At 40.7% G+C, this 21,568-nt stretch overlaps 2 protein-coding genes across 4 annotated transcripts in view; one reads left to right on the top strand and one right to left on the bottom strand.

The window, feature by feature from the left end:
• Positions 1-7,872, top strand: part of STAT1 (signal transducer and activator of transcription 1) — a 44,351-nt gene extending 36,479 nt beyond the window's left edge. Inside the window, exons 21-24 of one of the 2 annotated variants that reach the window (XM_074967784.1) lie at positions 136-321; positions 984-1,059; positions 2,198-2,273; positions 3,088-7,872. In XM_074967784.1, coding sequence (XP_074823885.1) covers positions 136-321; positions 984-1,059; positions 2,198-2,273; positions 3,088-3,111 — 362 coding nt within the window. In that variant the 3' untranslated portion in view covers positions 3,112-7,872. Of the gene's footprint in view, positions 1-135; positions 322-983; positions 1,060-2,197; positions 2,301-3,087 lie in introns of both variants that reach the window. The other variant, XM_074967782.1, reaches the window with a different exon arrangement.
• A 1,133-nt stretch (positions 7,873-9,005) lies between these two features.
• The window catches only part of GLS (glutaminase), a 98,583-nt gene continuing 86,020 nt past the window's right edge, over positions 9,006-21,568 (bottom strand). For both annotated transcript variants that reach the window (XM_074967785.1, XM_074967786.1), the window contains 4 exons: positions 16,138-16,199; positions 13,176-13,252; positions 13,025-13,088; positions 9,006-10,822 (listed from right to left, as the gene is read on the bottom strand). In XM_074967785.1, the coding sequence (XP_074823886.1) occupies positions 10,666-10,822; positions 13,025-13,088; positions 13,176-13,252; positions 16,138-16,199 (360 nt within the window). In that variant the 3' untranslated portion in view covers positions 9,006-10,665. The remainder of the gene's footprint in view (positions 10,823-13,024; positions 13,089-13,175; positions 13,253-16,137; positions 16,200-21,568) is intronic.

The following is a 21,568-nucleotide window of genomic DNA, read 5'->3' as shown; positions in this document are numbered from 1 at the left end:
TTAGATTTCATTCTGTAAGTCCCTTCCTTCACTTGATCCTCTCTGAATATGTAAGCTCAGCTGTGTTTTTTTTGTATACTTTTAACCAGGCTTTTGGCACCATCTCTAGGATTCATGTCCTTCTTTATTCACTAGAACCTCAGTTCCATTCGGTAGAACCTTACACCAAGAAGGAGCTCTCAGCTGTTACTTTCCCTGATATTATTCGCAACTACAAAGTGATGGCGGCCGAAAATATTCCTGAAAATCCACTGAGCTATCTGTACCCAAATATTCCCAAAGACAATGCCTTTGGGAAATACTATTCCAGACCCAAGGAGAGTAAGTGATACCAGCATTTCATTTGCAGAAGTATTTTGAGGTATTTGTTTGTCATTGAAATGTTGGAATACCAGATAATAGCTATGATATACAATTAAATGACGGTAGTTGAACCAGACGTGCTGAATTCTTCCCATCTAAAATGTGAGCAGTTGTATCTTAACTGTTCAACAGGTGAAAAAAAAGTGTGGTAGTACAGGGGCTGTCAATGGGAAATCTAATCAAATTGGAAAATGTGTACGTGGTAGTTTCAGGCCATACAACTGCCCCAGAGTCTGCCTGCCATATTTTGTGGTTTTACAACCTTATGTCCCCACTAGCAATTAGATCCACGTAACTGGACGCTGGCACTTGTGTGGCGCTGCATTGACTTGAGGGGGTAGAAGCTGCTGCCTGCATGGATCAGGGCCATATTTTCCTTTTTTCCCCCCCCCCCCCCCATGCTATGTGGGAAAAGTCACACAAGCAGGGGGTACTGACTTGACACAGTCTTCTTTAATGCACAATGGAAACCAAGTGGAAATATAGCCTTAGTTGTTGTAACAGTAGCTGGTAAAACGTTTTCAGGAAGAAATGCAGTTTTTGACACTGCTCCTTTAATTCATATAAAAGATTTTTCTCAAAGTAAACATTTGCTAAGCATTGGTGTATTTTATTTTTAGCCTCTGAGCCTATGGATTTAGATGGCCCCAAAGGGAATGGATACATCAAGACTGAATTAATCTCCGTATCTGAAGTGTAAGTTTGCCCAGAACAGCTGGATTTCTAAAAATGGGATAGTATTTGAAGCTACTAAAAATGTTGTGTATTTTAGGAGTGTTAAAGATGTATATGATTTGGCATTAGATCTCTCCCCTGCTTTGCTAAGCCCACTGGGTAGGAAGACACCACAATACACATAATAGAACAGAAAAAAGGCTACTATATTAAAGTACAAAATGTAGAAATATTTGGGCAATTTACAGCTGTTTCCCATACTTGATTTTTCATAAAAATTAGCTACCTCCATTTTCTTTGGACGAACATGACCTATCCTGACTTGAATGTAGTAGATTAGTGCGTATTCCCACCCACCCACCTCTGATTTCAGTTGTTAAAACCGCTCTTGCATTGCAGAGAGTGAAACATTGTGTCTCAGCAATGCAGTTCAGAACTGGCTGGGCTTTCTAAGTAGAACACTCTAGCTTGTGGAACCTCCTGCTACTGGTGACCTACTAAAGTCAGAGTGGTTGATCTTGCAGGGTATGGCTACACAGGGATAAAAGATCCATGGCACAGCTGTGGCTGGCCCAGGTCAGCTGACTTTGGCTCACAGGACTAAAAATTGCTGGATTCTTGTAGATTCTTGGGCTCGGGCTGGAACCTGAGCTCTGGACCCTGCATCCTTGCAGGGTCTACACAGCAATTTTTCAGCCTCGCAGCCTGAGTCAACTGACCTAGCCCAACCCTGGGTTTTTTTTATCCCTGTGTAGATGTAGCGGCAATAGGATCCATGGGCATAGGGGTTTGCACCCATCCCGAGACTTCAGTGGTACTGCGCATGGGGCCCAGGAGCTCCCTGTAATGGGTTCTCTTGCTAAAGACGGTATCTTCCCAACAGCTCACATTTGTTCAGACTGTGTAATTAACATTACTGCAGAATGAGTAAGATGTAACTTTGCTGAGTCACCCATCTCAGTGACATCTACCTACTTGTTGCCTTTTAAACTGAATGAGAGGCAGCCAGATGCCATGATGAGGGGCACATGCTACTAAAAATCAAATAGAGTGAAAAGAGTTTGAAATGGGAAATGAATTGACTTCAGGGGTGCTGTTTTTTCATTGGAATTAATGTTAATATGCTGAAGGTTTGTCCCTTCTCTTCTCCCCATGTCAGCCACCCTTCCAGACTCCAGACCACAGAAAACCTCTTACCTATGTCTCCTGAAGATTTTGATGAGGTGTCTCGAATGGTGAGCCCTGCAGAAATTGACACTGTGGTATGGTGTTTTTTTGGGGTTTTTTTTGGCCAGGGTGGGGAAGGTGAAGGGGAAGAGAGCGGGGGTGGACATGGAATTTGCTTTTAAAAGGCTCTTTTATCCTGCCATTGAATATTTCATATTTTAAAAATACTGTGATTTGAACACAAACTGGCTTTCCAGAACAAGTTACCACCTTTAGTTGGAAATGCATTTGCATTTCCTTTGCAGGCTGGAGCTACTTTGCTTCATTTTAACCTATTTCTCCCCGCTTTGGACTCCAGGACAGTGGCTCTCTTTATATGCTATGTCCTGGAGGAAGGCTAGGTAAGACTGTGGAGGAAACACAATAGGAAAAGTTACTATACAAACAGCAGTAAGGTGATTCATCTAGCTATGAATAGATTTGGCCAGTTAGCACTGTCATATTACCTGGCTTAACAGTGGAACAAAGTTGGCAAAATACAATTTTCTTGTTCTCACAGTAAGTTGAATTGAGAGATCTGAATCTGCCTGTGGCAATCTGAAAATATGACATATTCTTGGTTGGTTTAGCAAATAGCACTGGGTTCTGAAAACCCTGGGTAACACTTTTTGAATATTACTTAATAATTCTGCTGTCAGAGTTCAAGCCCCCATTAATAATAGATAGCAGCACATCAGTCTCAGTGTCTTTACTGTGTAACCCCATGAAACATACATTTTACCATGCATTGTAGTAGTAAGTGTAAAAGAGTATTTTAGTATAATTCTTTGCTGTGGTTTGTTTTAGGATAGATTTTAATCAACCTCTGCTCTTTCTTTACAGATGTGTTCAGCCTATCCGACTTAAGTGTTATTGGGGTCTCTGCTATACTGTTTGCACATGTCCATCCTTAAGTAGCTTGCATTTTTCTGCTTCCGAGCCTGCAGAGGTATGCATCAAAGCTGTGTGTAGTCTGTGGCAAGCTTTCCCTACATTCTGAAGAAAGCCCTTGGATGGTGTGGCACACCAATGCATCAGACTGGACCTTCAGTTAAATTAAGGAATTGAGGTTCTTAATGAATTCAGTGTGAAAATAATAATACCCAGAGTAGCCTGTATGTTACTGATTGTGATATGACATTCGTTTAATTGTAATTTTCAATGAGCTAGAGAATTTTCTGTCACCACTGTGAAACTCCAGCACAGAAGGTGGAGGGGGAAAAGCTGGAAATCTTAGCAACAGCGTGGGGGAACAGTGGGGGCTTTTGGCTGGGACAGCAGCATGGGATTATGGGAGAAGCCCGTGTTTCTACTAAATTTATCGTAAATGAAATAGTTATGTTGACATTTACAATGTTGTCTTTAGGTTTTAAAGAAAAGGTAATTCACACCTCTGAGATTGGTTCCAGGCTGTCTGCATGCGCAGGCAGACAATACAGCTTCAGTTTGCACTTCGCTCACACTTGGCTTTCTTCTGCAATGAGGAGGGCTGGAATATTTTCTTTTAAATGAAAGCTTAGATACTTTCTCAAAGGATACAGCCACAAACTGCACTGACCTGTGTTTACTTCTGCTCTGCTAAATCAGTGGCATATGCTTCATTGTAAAAATAAACTAGCATGTTATTATGGTAAGAGTGAAATCCAAAACTCTGACTGTACCGCTCATTGAGAAAAGAAACACCAATTGAATAGGATGTCTCACAAAATCTTTCATGGAGAAAATTCCCAAAGGTATCATGTCACCCCAAAGAACAGTGTTTGAGCACGCGCTGCATATTCTTTCTGTTATGGCATAAAGGAATTGAAAGCTAGACATTGTAGAATTACACCCAGTCCCTTCCAGAAGTACAGTTCAATAAAATCTGTGTGAGGCAGCAGAGAGATGTTTTCTCAGAGGATCCTTAATACAAGCACTACCCTCCATCCAACCATCCTTGTAAGCTGACTGCAAAGACACCATAGACTACCCCTCTACCGGTAGTTACTTGTGGAAGTGCTTTGACATTGTCAGAGTTATTAATCATTGTCCAGCATGAAAATATATGTATCCACTAAGTATTCACAAAGCGCATAAAAGTTTAATTTTAAGTAACCAGAACTAAAATAAATTAAGAGTGGGGCTCCTTCATTGTGACACACCTGCCATCCAAACAAAGAGAAAATATTCTAACCTTGCTACTGGCAAGGGGACTAAGCCTGAAAAGTAAGTTGAGAATTGAGGGGGGGGGGAAAAATCCTCAAGAAATGCAAACTTGTCAAACCGACAGATGGCATCTCTTGGCCTGTCAGATTGCAGCTATTTTTATAGTTCACAGTTTAGCCAGGAACTGTTGGAATGGAGAAGTCCACGTTGTCCACTGAGGGCTTGATCTTGCACCATTCATGTCAATGGGAGTTTTCTATTGACTTGAATGGGAGTAGGCTCAAGCCCATCCAGAGCATAAATGTGTCTTGCTTTCCTCTTTGTAGCAGCAAACAAAAGCATTCCTAGCACGTCAATCCACTAGTGAAAGTAGCATGGTTACCTTAGTTGAAAAATAAACTAGTTTTAGGCCTCCAAGGGTGTGGCTTTGCTGCAGTAAGAAACCTGAGTATCTGCAGTGCAATTCAGCAGTCCCTTAGCCCAGGCTCGCTACAGGTTTTTAATTGCAGCATCGACATATCCTAAGGGCCTTGACTGCAGCACAGCCCCCACTGATGTCAATGGAGCTATGCAGATATGCACTAGCTGCAGTCCTTGCTGCTTTACACGTTTGTACTGCCCACACTAATTTTGACTGTAATCTCTTTGGGGGGGACACTTTTCCTGTAGGTATTGTGCATACCACTATTAACTAAGTCACATTTTAGAAGACTTCTCATTTTTACTATTGCTTATTTGAAAGAGGGCATAGTCTCTGCATAGACACACAGCTTCATTAATAGCAGTAGGATAAAGAAAGATGAATTACAATTGACTCTGTGTTAAGTCAGTGCTTACAGCCCACGGAAGCATTGGTACTTGGAGGAAAGAGGCAGTCTGCTAATAGCAGAGGAGCAGATTTGTTCTGGAGGCTAATTAAGCCACAGTTCCCTAATGAGGGTGGCCTCTTGCACAGATTTCATTGAATTTCAAGTCTCACCATGAACTCATAACTCCTCATGAAACTGAAAATCACTAATTCTCTTGCCTCAGTGTTCCAACAGCTGCAGTGCTTTGGCTCTCAGCAGCTTGCGAGTTTAGTGTTTTGCTATTTAGTTTATAAGGGATGGGGAAGTTACATTTCCACCATTCAGGTAGGTTAAAAAACAATCAGCTGCTTGAGCCTGCTTCATGAAAAGGAAGTGGTAAATCCATTTAGTACATTGTGCCTGTAAAGACTAGCATGTTGCCTGCAAGGAGGACCCTTGCAGTCCTATGATTCCATGCCAATGTTGAATGGATCTGAGAGTATTTGCTTAGGTAGCAAAATAGTGCCACTTTGCCTTATTTTGATATCACTATCAAAAAAATCAGTGACCACAAATGCAAAATATATCAACAGGTTAATTTTATTACCGTTCTCATTAGAGTAGCTAAATGTACATATATATTTATCAAGTGAAATGAAGTGGGTGTTCCTAAGAATTGTGATGTGTTAATCTGTATATGGTACTTATAATATCTTCACTTCTGAATTCAACTTACATCTGACAGATTTTCTCATGAGTCCAGTAGATGTACAGTAGCTAGCTTCATGTAATGTTTGCATGGATGATAGTTATAAAAAGAAGTTTTACAATACCAGAACTATTCTTTTCCAGGTTAAAAAATTGAAGCGTCACTTAGTAATTGTTTTATGGTTACTAATGGGATCATGTTTCTCTAAGACTGGTGAGATTTAATTGAATTTTTGACATAACAGAGGCCTCAATTTGATTGTAAGCCCACTGGGGCAGTTTCATCTCTATATGGTTGTCAGTTATTTCTATGGCTAGAGAATTAGCCATATGTTCTACTAGTCTCTGGGCAAACAAGTAATCTAGCAAAGTGGCAGTCTGGCTAGTCAAGGCGTTATTTGTTGCTAATTATTTCACAGTGCCATCAGTGCTATGCTGCTGCTCCTCACAGTACAGAACAAGTGACATTATCCTTGCCCCAAGTCCCTTACAAGCTTATATAAACTTGACACAACAAGGAGTAAAATAATGCGGCGGAGGGAGGGAGACAGACAGAGGCAACCCCTTAAGAATGTGGATAGCCCAGCAGGGGGTCATGGTTCATACATGGCATGGTCACATAAGAAAAGTTTTTTTTAGGGCTGTCAAGCACTCCATAAGGCCATCTACAACATGTTGAAACCATGAAATCAGCAACAATGTATGTCTCCACTCCTGGCTGCAATATGAGACCTATTTAGTATAGGGCTAGGTGACGTTGATTTTCAGTAGAATCCCTTAATTGCTTCCACAATTTTCTGTTGTCGTCTGAGGCTGGAATTTGTGAGGAACCTTCAGGAGCAAAATGATACATGTATATCCCTATTTCGCCCTCTGTGGTTCTCAACTATTTCAATAGCCAGACCATCCCAACTAATTCCTAACTCAACAGATTCAGAGACCTTTACTTCCCCATCCCAGCGACAGCCTCTATTCCTAAAGAATAGACGTTGGAGACCTCCAGCACTTCAAAAAGATATGAACACTAGGGTCATCTTCTTGTTAGAATGCCCACAGCAGGTTGGGTATTCCTTTGTAGCATCATTTCTCCATCACCAACTGGACACCTGTATTGGGTGAGGGAAAGCCAATGAGCTCCTGTTTGCTATATCAAGCTTTTAGATTTAAAACTACAGTATTCACTGGCCACGAGATGCAGCCTCCTGATGATTTGATGCTACAATTAAAGCTTGTCACAAGGCCTTCCCAATGCAAAAATAGCCTCGAGACTGGAGGATATCAAAGCAGCCTAAAATGGAGGGCTCCACAAAGTCCACTCTCTTTGGCTACTTCAGTTGGGATGGTATTAGAGGTGGGTAAACGATGTAGCTAACCAATAAAAGAACCCCTCAAACATCTCTGTTTTTTGGTATTCCTGTTTAATTGTGCTGTAAAAAGCAACAATACCTGAATTTTATTCATTAAAATAAATCTCTTTCATTTTCAGAACCAGTACAGCTCAAGTATTTTTAAATTTAGATTTACTTACGGGAAATTGCTGAAAGCAAATACATTCATCACTGTCTATTCCCCACAGTAAGAATCTATAATGTCACACCAATCTGTTACAATTGCTGATCCTACAGCATCAATAAAAACACTCATTGACATTCCAGCTCAGTAGCTAAAAAGTTATCAGCCCAGTACATCACATTTTTCACAAAAAGATGGGATAATTAACACTAAGACCAGCACAATATTTCTGTGTACAAAGCATTAAGTTAGCGTAACCATTTCTAGCTGCTGTGATACATAAGAAGCACATATATGACAGAACACAGAAAACTCTTTGGAGCATAAGGATGTCAGCATTTGATAACACAACAAAAGCCATTTAAATTAGAATCTACATGTCAGTGCCAGCAATGATGAGCAGCCAAACCAGTGAACTACATATATTTATAAATAAATTGCATATATAAATAAATGCACTGCTTCCACTGGGCACAAATATTTGCAAAATAATATCTCCTGGTACAATGAGAAAATGCTAAAACTATCCTGGCGAAAATGCGTTTGTGCCTAAATTCTAGCTAAAAGCTCTTAATAGGGTGGAGGAAAACGTTAGGTGCAGGGACAGCCATAATCTCTAAACTATTTAATTAAAATGCCTTTATCTTCTCAATACATGTACCTGCCTTTTAGAAATGTTAGTGTTTGAGCAAAAGTAAACCTGATTGATTTCAATTACATCAAAATAAATCACTGACATTTTTTCTGAGACAGCAGAGGATACATTTTCTTAGCAAACCAGAGAGCTATACATAGAAATCTGATCAGTTAACAAACAGAATGTGTCTCATAGTCTGGGACCTAATCAGTACCCCCAGGGCCCAACCTGAGAAATTTGACTCCCATAGGATCAATTTGGTAGGTCTAAGAATGCTATAGAAGAAGACATGGGATTTAGTTTGCCTGGTTTTATCCTCTGTAGGAGTGCAGCAGAGCCAGGGCCTTGTGCTCTCAACAGTGACCCATCTGGCCAAGAAGGGTTCAAAGGGAATCCCATCCAGTTTTTGGTTAAGGAGGAGGGTGGCTGTGACACAAGGCATGAAAGGTGAGGGTTAAAAAAGCATGAGGCCTTTGGGTGAATAACTGACTTGAGGCAAAAAACCAGCTTGAGAGCAGTAATATCAGATCTACGGGGGGGGGGGGGGGGGGGGGGGGGGAGTGATGGATGCCAGGCAAGAATTTTTACCAATCAGATTTCAGGGGTTTAGGCTTTCAAACTACTACAAGACAGCATCTTTATTATGAGATAGGCCACTGCTTGTGCTGAATATCAAGTGCCTCCATTTGATTTCTCTTTCTTAGGGGAGGCGATGTGCATAGTGGCTAGAGCACTGGAGAGGGATGCAGGAGACAAGGGTTCCATACCTTGACTCTGCCACTGACTTGCTGGGTGACCTCTCCATGCTTCAGTTTCACCATCTGTAAAGTGGGCATCTGGAGATCTGGGGATGAATTATTATTACTGCCATATCTTTGAGATGTGTGCAGTTCCCACAAATGGTCTCATTTCCCATCCACTGTCTGAGTCTTGACTATCACCTACTTCCAACAAATGTGAAATGGATACTCCTACAGGAGTTTTTTTTTTTTTTTTTTAAAGGTGACTTCATTCATATTGTAGTGTCAGGAATCAGACATATTGTTGCATTGGGCAAGAAGCTGATATAGTGTAAAGGTCCCCAAAATAGAACAAATATTTGGATTTAGATTTCTAACAACTGGCGTACATAGGGCACAGACTACCATGTGAAGAGTGCAAATGCGACAGTTCACACACAAATGAACTGCTTGATTTGTGGCCCTGTTTCTGATTTCTTACCTGTTTTACACCAGTGTAACTTCAGAAGCTTCAATAAAACTATTCGAGGATTTATTCCAGCATAAGAAGAGAGTTAGACCCACAGTTTGGTATATCCACAACCTTGATCATGCTTTGATTAGCTTTATGCTTCTTTAAGCTGTTTCACGCCATCAGTGTTTTTTTATTGTGAGCCTAACTCATTTCAAACATTTGGTTTAGTATTTTGCCTTTCAGATACTTACATCCCCCGAAAAGGTTTTTGGTACAGTTGCAGCTAAAGACAAAACATAAGACTAAGATGAATTATTTTGCAGCCTACAAGTCCCCCCATGATGCACGTATGCCTGTCAGGAACAAATGCATTCTGTGGAAGCACCTGCTTTTCCCAACTAAGGGGAAAGCACTTCAGCAGCTGAATATGGAAGAGAGAGGCTAGACAAAGGGCATTTGAAAGAAACAGCTCAAAAAAAAAGGTCAAACAAGTGATATTCCTCTATGCCATTTGGTCATCAAACCAACCTTAAAACAGATTCCCTGAAAAAATCATCTCTAAGAACAATTAGCTCAGACCATTGACAAATGTCACCAATATATTATTTTGAGATTTATACTATGTAAACAACCGGTCAAGGTGGCGCACGCCTTAATCCTAGCTACACGGGAGGCTGAAGCTGGTGGATCGCTTGAGCTCAGGGGTTCTGGGCTGCGGTGTGCTATGCTCATCGGGCGTCTGGTGCTACTGACAAGCCTGGCCAACAGGTGGCTGAAGGACTGACTAGAACAATATGAACAATGCGTTGCGATCGGCACGCTCTCTGTGAGGGCTGATGGACCAATCGATGTAGGTGACAAGGTGATGATGTAAACAAGGTTGCATGGGAAATTATTTAGGGGGAAAAAAAGGTAAGTGCAGATCCTTGTTCAACACACCCACGCTAAATCTACACCAGCATCCTCAACTCCTGAAATCTAGCAAAACCACAGTGACACTTGCACATGGCAACAGCATGGTTCCGCTTAACCACACTGTAAGAGATTTGTTTAAAAATGCAAATTCAGCAGAAAAATTCCTGACCACGGTTTGAAGATATACATAGAACACAAAAATAAATTAAGTAGTGCACAGTCAAGCCATCAACAGCTAATACTTCTTTTACATCAATTATACGCAACACAAGGTAATATTGCTCACATTACAGAGGGAGACTCTTGGGGGCGGGCAGGGGGTTGTTTGGGGTTTGTTTGTTTTTTTGGAGCGATTAGGTTTGTCCGCTGCCTATCATGAAGAAAACTCCTGTAACACTGAAATAAATGAAATATTCTGTAAAATATACACCACTGTCAGACAGAAATACACACGCTCTTCATACTCATTTTCCACAAAAACATAGGTAAGTGAGTTGACTCTTGGGATCTAGCTGAAGATGGTTAGAGTAAGCCATCTAGATTTTTATGAACTGTTTGATTTTCCTTTCCATTGCTGGAATCCTCTGGAGGTGTGTACTGGATCTGGAATTCTTGAAGAATTTTAAATACATCATGGTGTCCAAAATGTAAAGCTTCATCCATAGGAGTGTTATTCCATCTGAAACAGGGAGCACAATATTTCCAAAATCAGTAAGCAAGTAAATCCACCACTATGAATTCCATTACACTTTGATGTTTGAGACAACAGTTGCCAGTACAGTATGTACTAAGCTCAGGGAGTACATAAGTACCTTCAGTGAATTGGACTGTGGGTCACAACCTTTTTTGACAACAGATGTTTTCACAACTTTTTACTCCTGTTACCCCTTCAGTATCAAAATAACTAATGGAGAATGAATGGGATTCCATTCCTTCTTGTGCTTCAGTATAATTGTTTAATAAAGTTCAGCTCAACCAGTCACATATCCGTGTAACACCACTGTCTTCAGTGTGATTTCACAGGTGTCACCAAGGACAAAATCTGGCATGAAGAACTTTTATTACCAGGGATTCAGAGTCCAAGGTCAGAAGGGACCACTGTAACCTTCTATACAACACAGGCCATAAAACTTCCCCAACATAATTCCTAGATGATCTCTTCTAGAAAAACATCCAATCTTAATTTAAAAAATGGTCAGTGATGTAGAATCCACCATGACCATTGGTAATACATAAAGGAAGAACCCAACTTGATCTTCAGCCCACAGGCTGATTGTGCACGGTTAGTCACTGGAAACAAAATCTTTTTACTTGAAAGTGTGAAAACTGAACACATTTGATATGGAAATCACTAAAAGACGATAAAAACTGATTTTTTTCAGTCATTTTTCACATCAGAACTGCACTTTAATGGATAGCGTCAGACTAAACAAAACATAGCTAAACACACACACAAGCGTAACCGCTGCTATTTTCACATCATCCACACTAAACCCTCTCAAATGTAACAACAATATGCAAAGGCTATTGCATACAATTGTATATTTTCCCCTCTTAAACAGGAGAGTAAGAGATATCTAAATATAGTATTTCAACAAAGCCAATGTAAAGTATTTATTTTTTGCCTTCCTTTCACCAAGTAAATCAACCCCAGAAACGTGCCTCAGATTATTGTTACTGAAGTGTTTTCCTAGTGTTGATCTTTGACGTCCTTTTAGTACAGGACAAACTCTTCCCCTGAGGGGTTTTAATGTAAAAGCTGGTAGTTAGAGCAGGTGTAAACACAATGCAGATTTCCCACCAACCTTGGTTACATTTTAATTGTGGTGTATGAACTCTGTAGCACTGTGAGTTCCTTTTGAAAAGGACTGTATCAAAAAGTAAAAATCTCACCTTAACAGGAAAGCTTCAAAAAATCACAGGTAATGATAAACGACTCAAAACGCTCTGCCTTTCTGACACTCCTATAAGTGCCGTAAGGAGGACATGGTGCACATAATACAAGACATTAGCAGACTTATATTAGTCTGCACAGCATTGCATGAAATAAACTATCAAATTAAAGCTAATTCTATGCTTTACTGTTAAATAGCAAAATCACTGTTATACGGAGGGAAGCATTGAAAGGTACACGCACACTGAAGGAAGCAGAGACAACGACACAAATGTACTTGATTAAGAGAGCTAGAGAGAGTGGATGAGCGTGGTTTCATTACTGGTGTCGGGCCTTGTTTTCTTTTGGTGAGGGACCTTGCACTGACCTATTTTTTTCTGGTTTCCAATGCCACACAGAGTTACAGTAATAAAACTGGAGGTGAAATTAAAAACAAAGTTAATGATTATACATAACAAACCATGTGAACTGCACCTCTCTCAGGACACCAGAACAGTAAAACAGCCTTTTTTAATGGGGTCAAGTTCACACTGAAGTTTGTGAATAGTTTTAGTTACTTTGGACAGGAACAGACAGAGACACCTCTTACACCCACATCCGCATGTGTGTTGTGCATGTATGTTCACACACGCACGTCAAACTACAAATTCCTTTTTCTTGCTTTGATGCTTTTTTTTGAAAGAAAATTCTCTAGCCACTGATTTATTTTCTCAGTCTTCCCTACTGAGGTCTGGAATTCCTGCTTCTTTAAGGGAGGAATTAGTTAGTGTTGCTAGATCAAATGAGCAGAAACAGCTCCAGGGAGCTCTAGCACCAGCTGCAAGTTAGCTGAGTAGATCAGATGGTCCCAATTGTCACTAGTTTCAGCATCCCATGAGATTTCAGAGGAAACAAGGACTCCGGTCAATTGACTGCACTAGAGTTGGATTCACCAATCTAATTAGTTACTGGAGCTCCCCTCCTTCATACAACAGTGCAACTACTCACCTGTCTTTGGGGAAAGGATTCACTTTGCAGGCTTCCAGCAAAAATTTAATTACTTCCACATGACCTATAAAATAAAAGAAGGATTTAATATACTTTTTAAATTAAGCCCACTAAATTAATAGATTATATTTTATTTGTCAAGAGTTATTACCTTCTGCAGCTGCTACGTGCAATGCTGTTCGTGAATCATAATCTCTTTGCTCCATATCCATACCTGACAAAGCAAATCTGAAAAGCCAAATTCAGAAAGACAATCTTAGAAAGAATTACAAAAATACAGAAGTGATCATACTTCTACTGTAAAACAATGTAATGCCCTCTGACTGGATTTAAGTGGTATCTGTGACACTGCACCCCATATTGTTCATAGTGATGTTATGATAGGATTATGACAGTTATGTATTTTATGCAAGATAGATCAGTGAGGTGTCTTTGGAAAGGTTATGATCTGCTGAATATGATTATCCTATTTGTATGCATGTATCATTTTTGTATCTGAAGTTAGGAATATTGACTATGTACCTGTACGTATTGACTATGTATCTGTGGCAATTCTTCAACAAAAAAATCTTCAAAAACAGACTTCAACGAGAAACTGTAGAATTGGAATTAATTTGCAAACTGGACACCATCAAATTAGGCCTGAATAAAGACTGGGAGTGGCTGGGTCACTTCAAAAAAGTAATTTTCCCTCTGCTAAATGAGCTACGTCCACCTTGATTGCATTGGCCTCGTTAGCACTACAAAAGTACTTTTCCCTCTCTTGATATTCACCCCTTCTTGCCAACTGTTGAGAATAGGCGTCTTCCACCTTAATTGAATTGGCCTCGTTAGCACTGACCCCCACTTGGTAAAGCAACTCCCATCTTTTCATGTGCTGTAATATTTATACTGCTTACTGTATTTTTCACTCCGTGCATCTGATGAAGTGGGTTTTAGCCCACGAAAGCTTATGCCAAATAAATTTGTTAGTCTCTAAGGTGCCACAAGGACTCCTTGTTGTTTTTGCTGATACAGACTAACACGGCTACCACTCTGAAACCTGTATTACCAATGTGTTTACACCTGCGGAACACCCACTAGACAAGATGCTTTCATTCTAAAAAGTTGGGTGGGGAAGGGCCACTAGAGAAAACAACAGGCATTAGAAGACGCTTATCTCCCACCTGGGGGCCTTCCTGAGGATGCCTCTGAGTCATGGCTGCTGTGACACTACAGTGACATGTCACCAGGTCACCTGGTGCTGGATTCCATCTTGGGATGTCAATATATTTCCACTGACTGGTGTGGGAACTAAGCTTGGAAACAAAGGGTTTCTGCCATATGCAAAAGCTATATAAGGCAAGGGAGTAACATTATCTTGGTTCTTCACCGACTCCCCACCCAAAGAGACTCCTAGAAACACCTAAGGAACAAATACTGAACTGAGGGAACTGCTGGACTTTTAGCCTTTGAATGGAATACCTGGGGATTCCAAGCTGTAAGCAAGTGCAGCTTGCCCCTTAAGAATCTGCAGCCTGCTTGTATCATCACCTAGATCAGATATGAATACCAAATTCTCATCCTATGTAGTATATTAAGCTTAGTTTGCATTTTTTATTTGCTAGGTAATCTGCTTTGATCTGTTTGCTAGCCCTTATAATCACTTAAAATCTATCTTTTATAGTTAATAAACTTGTTTCTGATTTATCTAAAACCAGTATGTGGAAGTCAGAACTTGGGGCAGAAAGCTGTTGTATATTCCTCTCTACATTGAGGAATGGGGCCAATTTCATAAGCTTACCCTGTGCAGTCCCTGTGCAATGCAAGATGGTATAGTCTTGGGTTTACACCCCAGAGGGGGTGCGTGCCTGAGTAGCTGGGAAGCTCCCTAGTTGGAGCCAAACCGTGCAAGGCTGAGCACAGCGTCTGCATGCAACTGCAGCTGGGTGTTTCCCTACCTGTATGTGTGCTGGTGGAAGTACAGTCTGGTCACAGCAGTACAGTGTAAAGGGAGCCCAGGCTGGTGGGTCGGGGGCTCAGTGGTACCCCAGGTGCAGATGGCACCCCCGGGGGAACCCGTCACAGTATCAAAAGTACATTATATTTTCATCTGAGATTTAATAAAAGAGGCACCAAAATGACCTGGCTTTAAGATTAGACTAGAGATTTGGCTTCCTTCCTGGCATCTTCATCTGTGGTTCCAGTCAGAAAAATCACTCTTAAAATGCCACTATGGAGCATACTTATGTGCATACATACTTCTCTCAGTCCAGCCAAAACACTAGTTCCAGGCAGATTCTCTGACTGGTTAAGACCACTTTGGGATGTGAAGTACAAACAGAACTTACATCAGCTGGAGAAATTTCATGGAAAATTCCCCCCGTGTCGGAAGAATCTCTAACCAGTATAAAGCTACTAGAGCAGCTCCACTGCTAGCTTTGCCCCAGCTTTGCGAAGGTACAGTGAAGAATTAAGCCTTCCACATTTATCTGCTCTCTCAGTGACTTTGTGTGAAATCTGCTCAGTGTAAAATGCAAAAGGATTTTTAAATACTGCCAGCCCTACAAAAAACAAACAAACGAACACCATACGTGGGATCTGAAAATCAAGCTGGGTTCCATCTGGCTCCTACCTCACTAGCAATAAACATTCCTCAATTTGAGCTTTGCTCACAGTTCTGGAATTGATTCACAAGGCAGACTAGAATCCAGCTTGCTCTTCCATTGCTGTAAAAATTTGTGAGGAAGATAACATGACTGAGACACAAACTGATTTTTCCATTTATATCAAAGCAGCGTGGTGCCATTTTATATGGTTATACCTCTGACTATAACCTGATGTACACATTATTTTTCATATTATCCACATGAAGTTTTGATATGCAGAACAAAGGACTGATTGTGTAATAAGCTTAACTCCTTGTTCTGTTGGGATCTGACGACTAGACATTAAAAGCAGTGCTAGATCCAAGAGAGCGCATTCTTTTAACACCTCGTGTGTTTAAATGGTCCTGCTACCTTGGCGTATTAAAGCAGCTCTAATGTCTCCTAACATGGTCATGTGTTCAGAAACAAAGTATAATAGTAGTCGAAACAAGTGATGTCCTTTCCCCAACACCATATTGGTTGTACCTTCGGAGTGCAGATACATCCCCAGTGTAGGCAGCAAACAGGAGATTTATCACAGACTTCACCTGCGAAGTGGGAAAGAAAAAAGTTTTTTTTTTTTCCTCTTGAGGTGACTTGTGGGAAGAAAGCTAAGATATAGTAGGGTCACTGTTGGCAAACATGTCAACTATGTAACAATTTCTCTAGGTACATTTGCAGTACAATCTAAAAACGTGGTCAGATCGAATTCCAAACAGCTTCACCACAGGTAATTTATTGGTCCAACTCTGAATGCGTAGAAACACTAGAAAGTGGAACATAACCAATTTGTATTTTACTATGACAAAAATCTCGAAATATTTTCCTTTGTTGGCCAAACTGTATTTCTCTTTTAAATGTAACACTGTATACTACTAACTCTCTAACCCACTGCATGATTTGCATAATTCATCATGACTGATAGTTTACGCTGAACAGAGACTTGAAGAGTAGGGGATGTTACCAGTCAGCACTAAGGGTGCCAAGGAAAAGCTATCTGAGGACATCTGCATACAGCACCTGTTTCAATACACCATTGTTGCTCATACTTTCCATCACTTTAGCTGATATACTATGGAGGCTTTTTACAGACTACATCCCAGAATGCTTCACAGTGTTAAATAATAAAAAGAAAAACTAATAAGCATAAGCAAGACAGAAAAGGCACATTTCAAAAAGGCTGCTCTAGATAATAAGGGCCAAATACACATTTCACACAGTTAGTTTCATAAGCATTTATGGCCAGGTAGAGATACCAAGTCTTATCCTTTTACAATGAGATTTGCAACATTGCACTGCCCTCCAACACCAAGGTTCCCAAGCTTAAACTCTTCCACTCAGTTTGGTTTGAGCTCTGCCTCCTTTATAGACTATCATTGTAACAGACCAATACAGAATCACTATTCTTCTTGGTGCACCAGAAAGGAAGGAATTCTCTACACACGCCCACCCAGACCTCTCCACCTGTTCCCCGAACAGCGTGGACGTGTTCCTGGGGCACTGGGAGCAGGTTAAGGGGTACTGTGTCATCATCTGTGCCTTTCATAAGCCAGAATCAAGGAATCATTTCACATTAATTTCACATTACCAAGTACCAAATAAAGGTATTTGTTATAAAGCAGCACAGTAACCTATATGGAAAAAAGAGAAGGGCATAAACAAGTCACATCTTTACAGCATACGCTGTGACCTCAAAACCTGTAACACAAAGACTAAGGCAGGCACAGTCACTGTCTTTAGTCCAGCAGTATATGAACACTAGTGGGGTTACCACCTTGAATCAACATTAGCAGACTCTCTGGCGTACTGTCCTCCTGCCTTGCCCCCTTGTGTGGACACTGACACAAGGTCTCTGGGCTTTAGCACTCTGCCAACTTTCTTGGGCTACCCTAGAGTCATAGGTGCACTGGGTTAAGTCACCTGTTGCCCTTTTGTGAAGAAAATGACAAAATCCAAAGTCTATTAACTTAGGGCCTAGACTTACAAGGTGCTGAGGGCCTGTGTCTCCCAATGACTTCAGTGGGAGCTGAGGACACATGCCAATTTGCAGGGTGGGCCCCAAGAACGCGTTCTTGTTATCATTCTTTTCATGCTCTCTGCTATTAGCCAAGGTACTTGCTATATTCTGTTGTTCTTGTGGTGTGCTTGACTGCAACTGTCACGCACAGATAGACCTGAATCATTAACATGGGCAGGCAGGACAAAGCATGGCAAGTTACTCTGGAGCTCAAGCTGGTTACTTATGTTTACTTGGCTACCATGATAAAAAATGTCAGACTGTCACTCCAGGAGTTTTAAAACCTCCCCTTTTTCTCCAAGGGATCAATCAAATAGAGGGGAAAGGCTGCATATGCTGTCAAGTTACTCCTGTGTTTAAGTCCACTATTTATTATATACAGCTTACAGAAAAGGTTTTGTAATTAATTAACTGCCTCATTGCAATGTATTATACCCATTTTCTAGTCTATATGCTGTTTTGGTTTTTTTCTTTTAGCACATGCACAATGCCAGACTGAGAGGAAAGACTGTCCAATAGTTAGAGCACTAGCCTAAGACTTGGGAGGTCTGGGTTTAATTCTTTGCTGTCTGAGACTTCCTGGGTGACATGGGGCAAGTCACTGAACCTCTCTTTGCCTCAGTTCTCCATCTGTAAAATGGGGAGAATAGCCCTGCTCTGCCTCACAGGGGTGTTGAGAATAAAGACATTCAAGATTGTGAGGTGCCTTACAATACTGTGGAGATGTGAGTACTTAAGACAGGTAGATTGAAGTAATCTATTTATCAGGAGAAACAGCAGCAACTTCCTCACACTATCCCGCTAATGTGTCCCTGCCTTGTTATTGGAGGGGTCGCTCCCCCGAATGAAAATGTAGTTCAACTTCCATGGCCATTCAATTCCTGACCTCTTTACTGAGACGACCAATGAAAGTGCCCAGCAGAGTGGTGGTTCTAGCTTTGTGATGTGGACATGTACTCTGCGGGTTATACTGAGACCACCAAACTCATTTCAGATAAGCTACTGGACAGCCACTAGATGGTAACATGGCCACTACTGACATGAGCTGGAGCTATACAGTTCTGTACCCCATTACTGACCCCTTTAAGTACAGTTGATTACACTGTACTTTTCCAGGTATCTGTCTGAAGTCTGTGTTTAGAAATATAGGCAGCAAATGGAAATTAGCTTAACTCCCTTTTAATTTTATCTGAATGCAATTCAGGAAGTGGCTCTCCCCAGAGATGAGTGAAAACTGCTACACTGCTTGCAAGAACCCCCCCAACTACTCTTTAGGTTGCTGACAATATAAAATTTAAGAATTATGGGCTCAAAACTGTGAGCTGCTGAGCACCCTCAATTCCCAATTCAGCATGAGTTGAGGGCATTCTGCACCTTGTAATATAGGTGCAGAGAAAATTAAACTCTTGATTTGAGCTAGGCTAATTTGCATTTCCCAGAAGTATTTTTAAGGTCCTCTTTAAACAGTTTTCCTCCTCCTGCTTTGCTATTAAACTGGAAAATCCAGAATGTAACTTTCTAAGCAAAGATGAAGCCAAAGGATTGTGAGTGGCTACAGATCCAGTTAAAAACTTTGTATTCAGAAGTTATTTATTTTCCTGCATTTCTGTGAGCAACAGATAATTTTGACTCTACATCTTCTAAAAGTCTTGACCATACTATATCAATTTAGGAGAAAACGTTCTGTTCATAAGACAAAGCAATGAGAGGTCTGAGATACAGGCACAACAGTGGTCTCATGCTCACAAGTCTTTTTACTGAATTCAGCCTTCAGTAAATCACCCACATCACTAAACAAAATCTACGCCACTCCTCACTACTGTACACAATGTTGGTGGGGACGCAGATATTTGGCCTCCTTCTACAAACCTTTGCAGAAGACATTCCTTACCCTTCTCTCTGGAGTTTCTGGGCTCTGTAGGAGAGAGAGACTCCTTCCTTTTCTGAGTGCTTGTCAGCATCTCTCACCCCTACGTCTCACCATGAGTGTGTGACTCACAAAACAAGAGTAAGGGAGTGGACTTTTCCATGGGAATTATTCAAAAGGTAGCAGCTGAAAACCACACATATGGGCATATAAATGGATCCAACTACTAAACCTCAAGGAACACCGAAAATCCTCTCAACAAATACCAGACGTTGCTTGAATTCCACATGAGACTTTACACAGCCCTTTTACAAGGTTCCAGAAAGGAACTGTTTCTGTGAATTTTGGTTACATCCAAATATTGTAATAATCTAACTAGTGTTAACACACCATATATCAGTCTGATAAACGCAATTAAATTCAGCAAAAATGTATTGTGAAAAGTAACTAAAAAGAGCCAGATGTTGGAGGATTTGTATTTATGGAAGTTAACTCAGAAGACATCAAACCAGTTTTGTATTCTAAAAATTAAAAATGAACAGCCGGCACTCTCTGAAATTGTTAGCCTGAAACAATGGCATCTACTGCAAAAGTGAAAACTTTGATATAGAAGGTAGCCAAATATTTTACGTTGTTCTTGGAAGCAGGCAAGGAAACATGAGGAGCAAGATTGTGTTGCAACACAAAATAAATGAGAGCAAAAACTCCAGTATGTTGTGGGAGATAAGTAGAATGGGTTCATAAACTGATAGTCAACTGCTTAGGGAAACATTTTATGCCAGTGAAACCAGTCAGTCTGATTAGAAGCAATCGCCACCACTCTAGCCACACAAACAATAAGGAATGGTATATGTCTGATGTTCAGAAGTTGACTGTTTATGCTACTCAAATTGGTAGAAACATTTTTCTCCTCATCTTCAAAAACAAGAATAGGAAATTCACCTTATGCCTGATCCAAGCCGACTGAAGTCTAGGCGAGTCTTTCCACCAACTGCAGTAGGCTTTGGAGCAAGCCCCTACTATATACTCTGTAGCCAAGGAGATTTAAGCAGCTGAAGGACAAGTAGAAGGGAGTTATCGTTAAATGTATGTTTTGGATCAAATACCAGCATACGGCTCCGGTGCAGAATCCAAAATGGAACAGTTATATCTTATAGTGGACCAACTTCTGTTTGTCAAAAACAGAAAAAAGTTAGTCCAATAAAAGATATTACCTTACCCAGCTTGTCTCTCTAAAATCCTGGGACCAACATGGCTACCACAATGCTACAGACTGTTACATTTAACATTCTAACATGAGTTCTGACACACAGTACTGATGAGAAATGTAAAGTAAACTGGCTCTTAGTGCTTGCATCGATTTCCTTTCAGAGTGCTGGAAAACAAAATATGGGTATTAAGCTGCTGCTGCCAACTCAGGTTTGTACCAACTTAGTTTTTCTGATTTTATTTTTGTATTCTAATTCTGACACGATTTAAGGGGGTTTGTTACCGTTTTTTTGGGAGGGGGGAGTCTGTCAGAGGAAGTTCCGGGCAGAAAATATGAACTATCCTGTGCTCCAAAAATCAGCTAAAAGTGGCCAACATGAAAAAATATTCTGGCCATAGTTAACACCGGCTTTTCAAAAGTGTTATGCTGTTGGCTCTATTATTGTAAAAACTCTTTGCCACCATGAACACAACCCCACTTGTGTAGGAGGTATTATCCTCATTTTGAAATTGAGGGAGAGGGGTTAAATGTCTTCCCCAAGAACACAGAGTCTGTCATTCCTAGCTCTGAGACCTGAAACTAGTTCAGCCCCTTGCCATTTTCTGCTTTACAGCCATGTATCCTTAGTAAAGCCATTAAAACCAACTTAAATCTCTTAAAATGTATGACCAGAGTCAACTATTTAAGAAGGTAGCTTGCTATTTAAGCATAAACTAGTTGGCAGTCCTCTGGGTTCACTCGTCATCCACTTCATGTGGCAAACAATGCATTTTGAGCAATGTTCCATCTCAATAGTGATTGGTATGATCTGACAGCCTCACTG

The sequence above is a fragment of the Natator depressus genome, chromosome 11 (genome assembly GCF_965152275.1).
Source record: "Natator depressus isolate rNatDep1 chromosome 11, rNatDep2.hap1, whole genome shotgun sequence".
NCBI lineage: Eukaryota > Metazoa > Chordata > Testudines > Cheloniidae > Natator > Natator depressus.
This window is presented reverse-complemented; position numbering and strand designations above follow the sequence as displayed.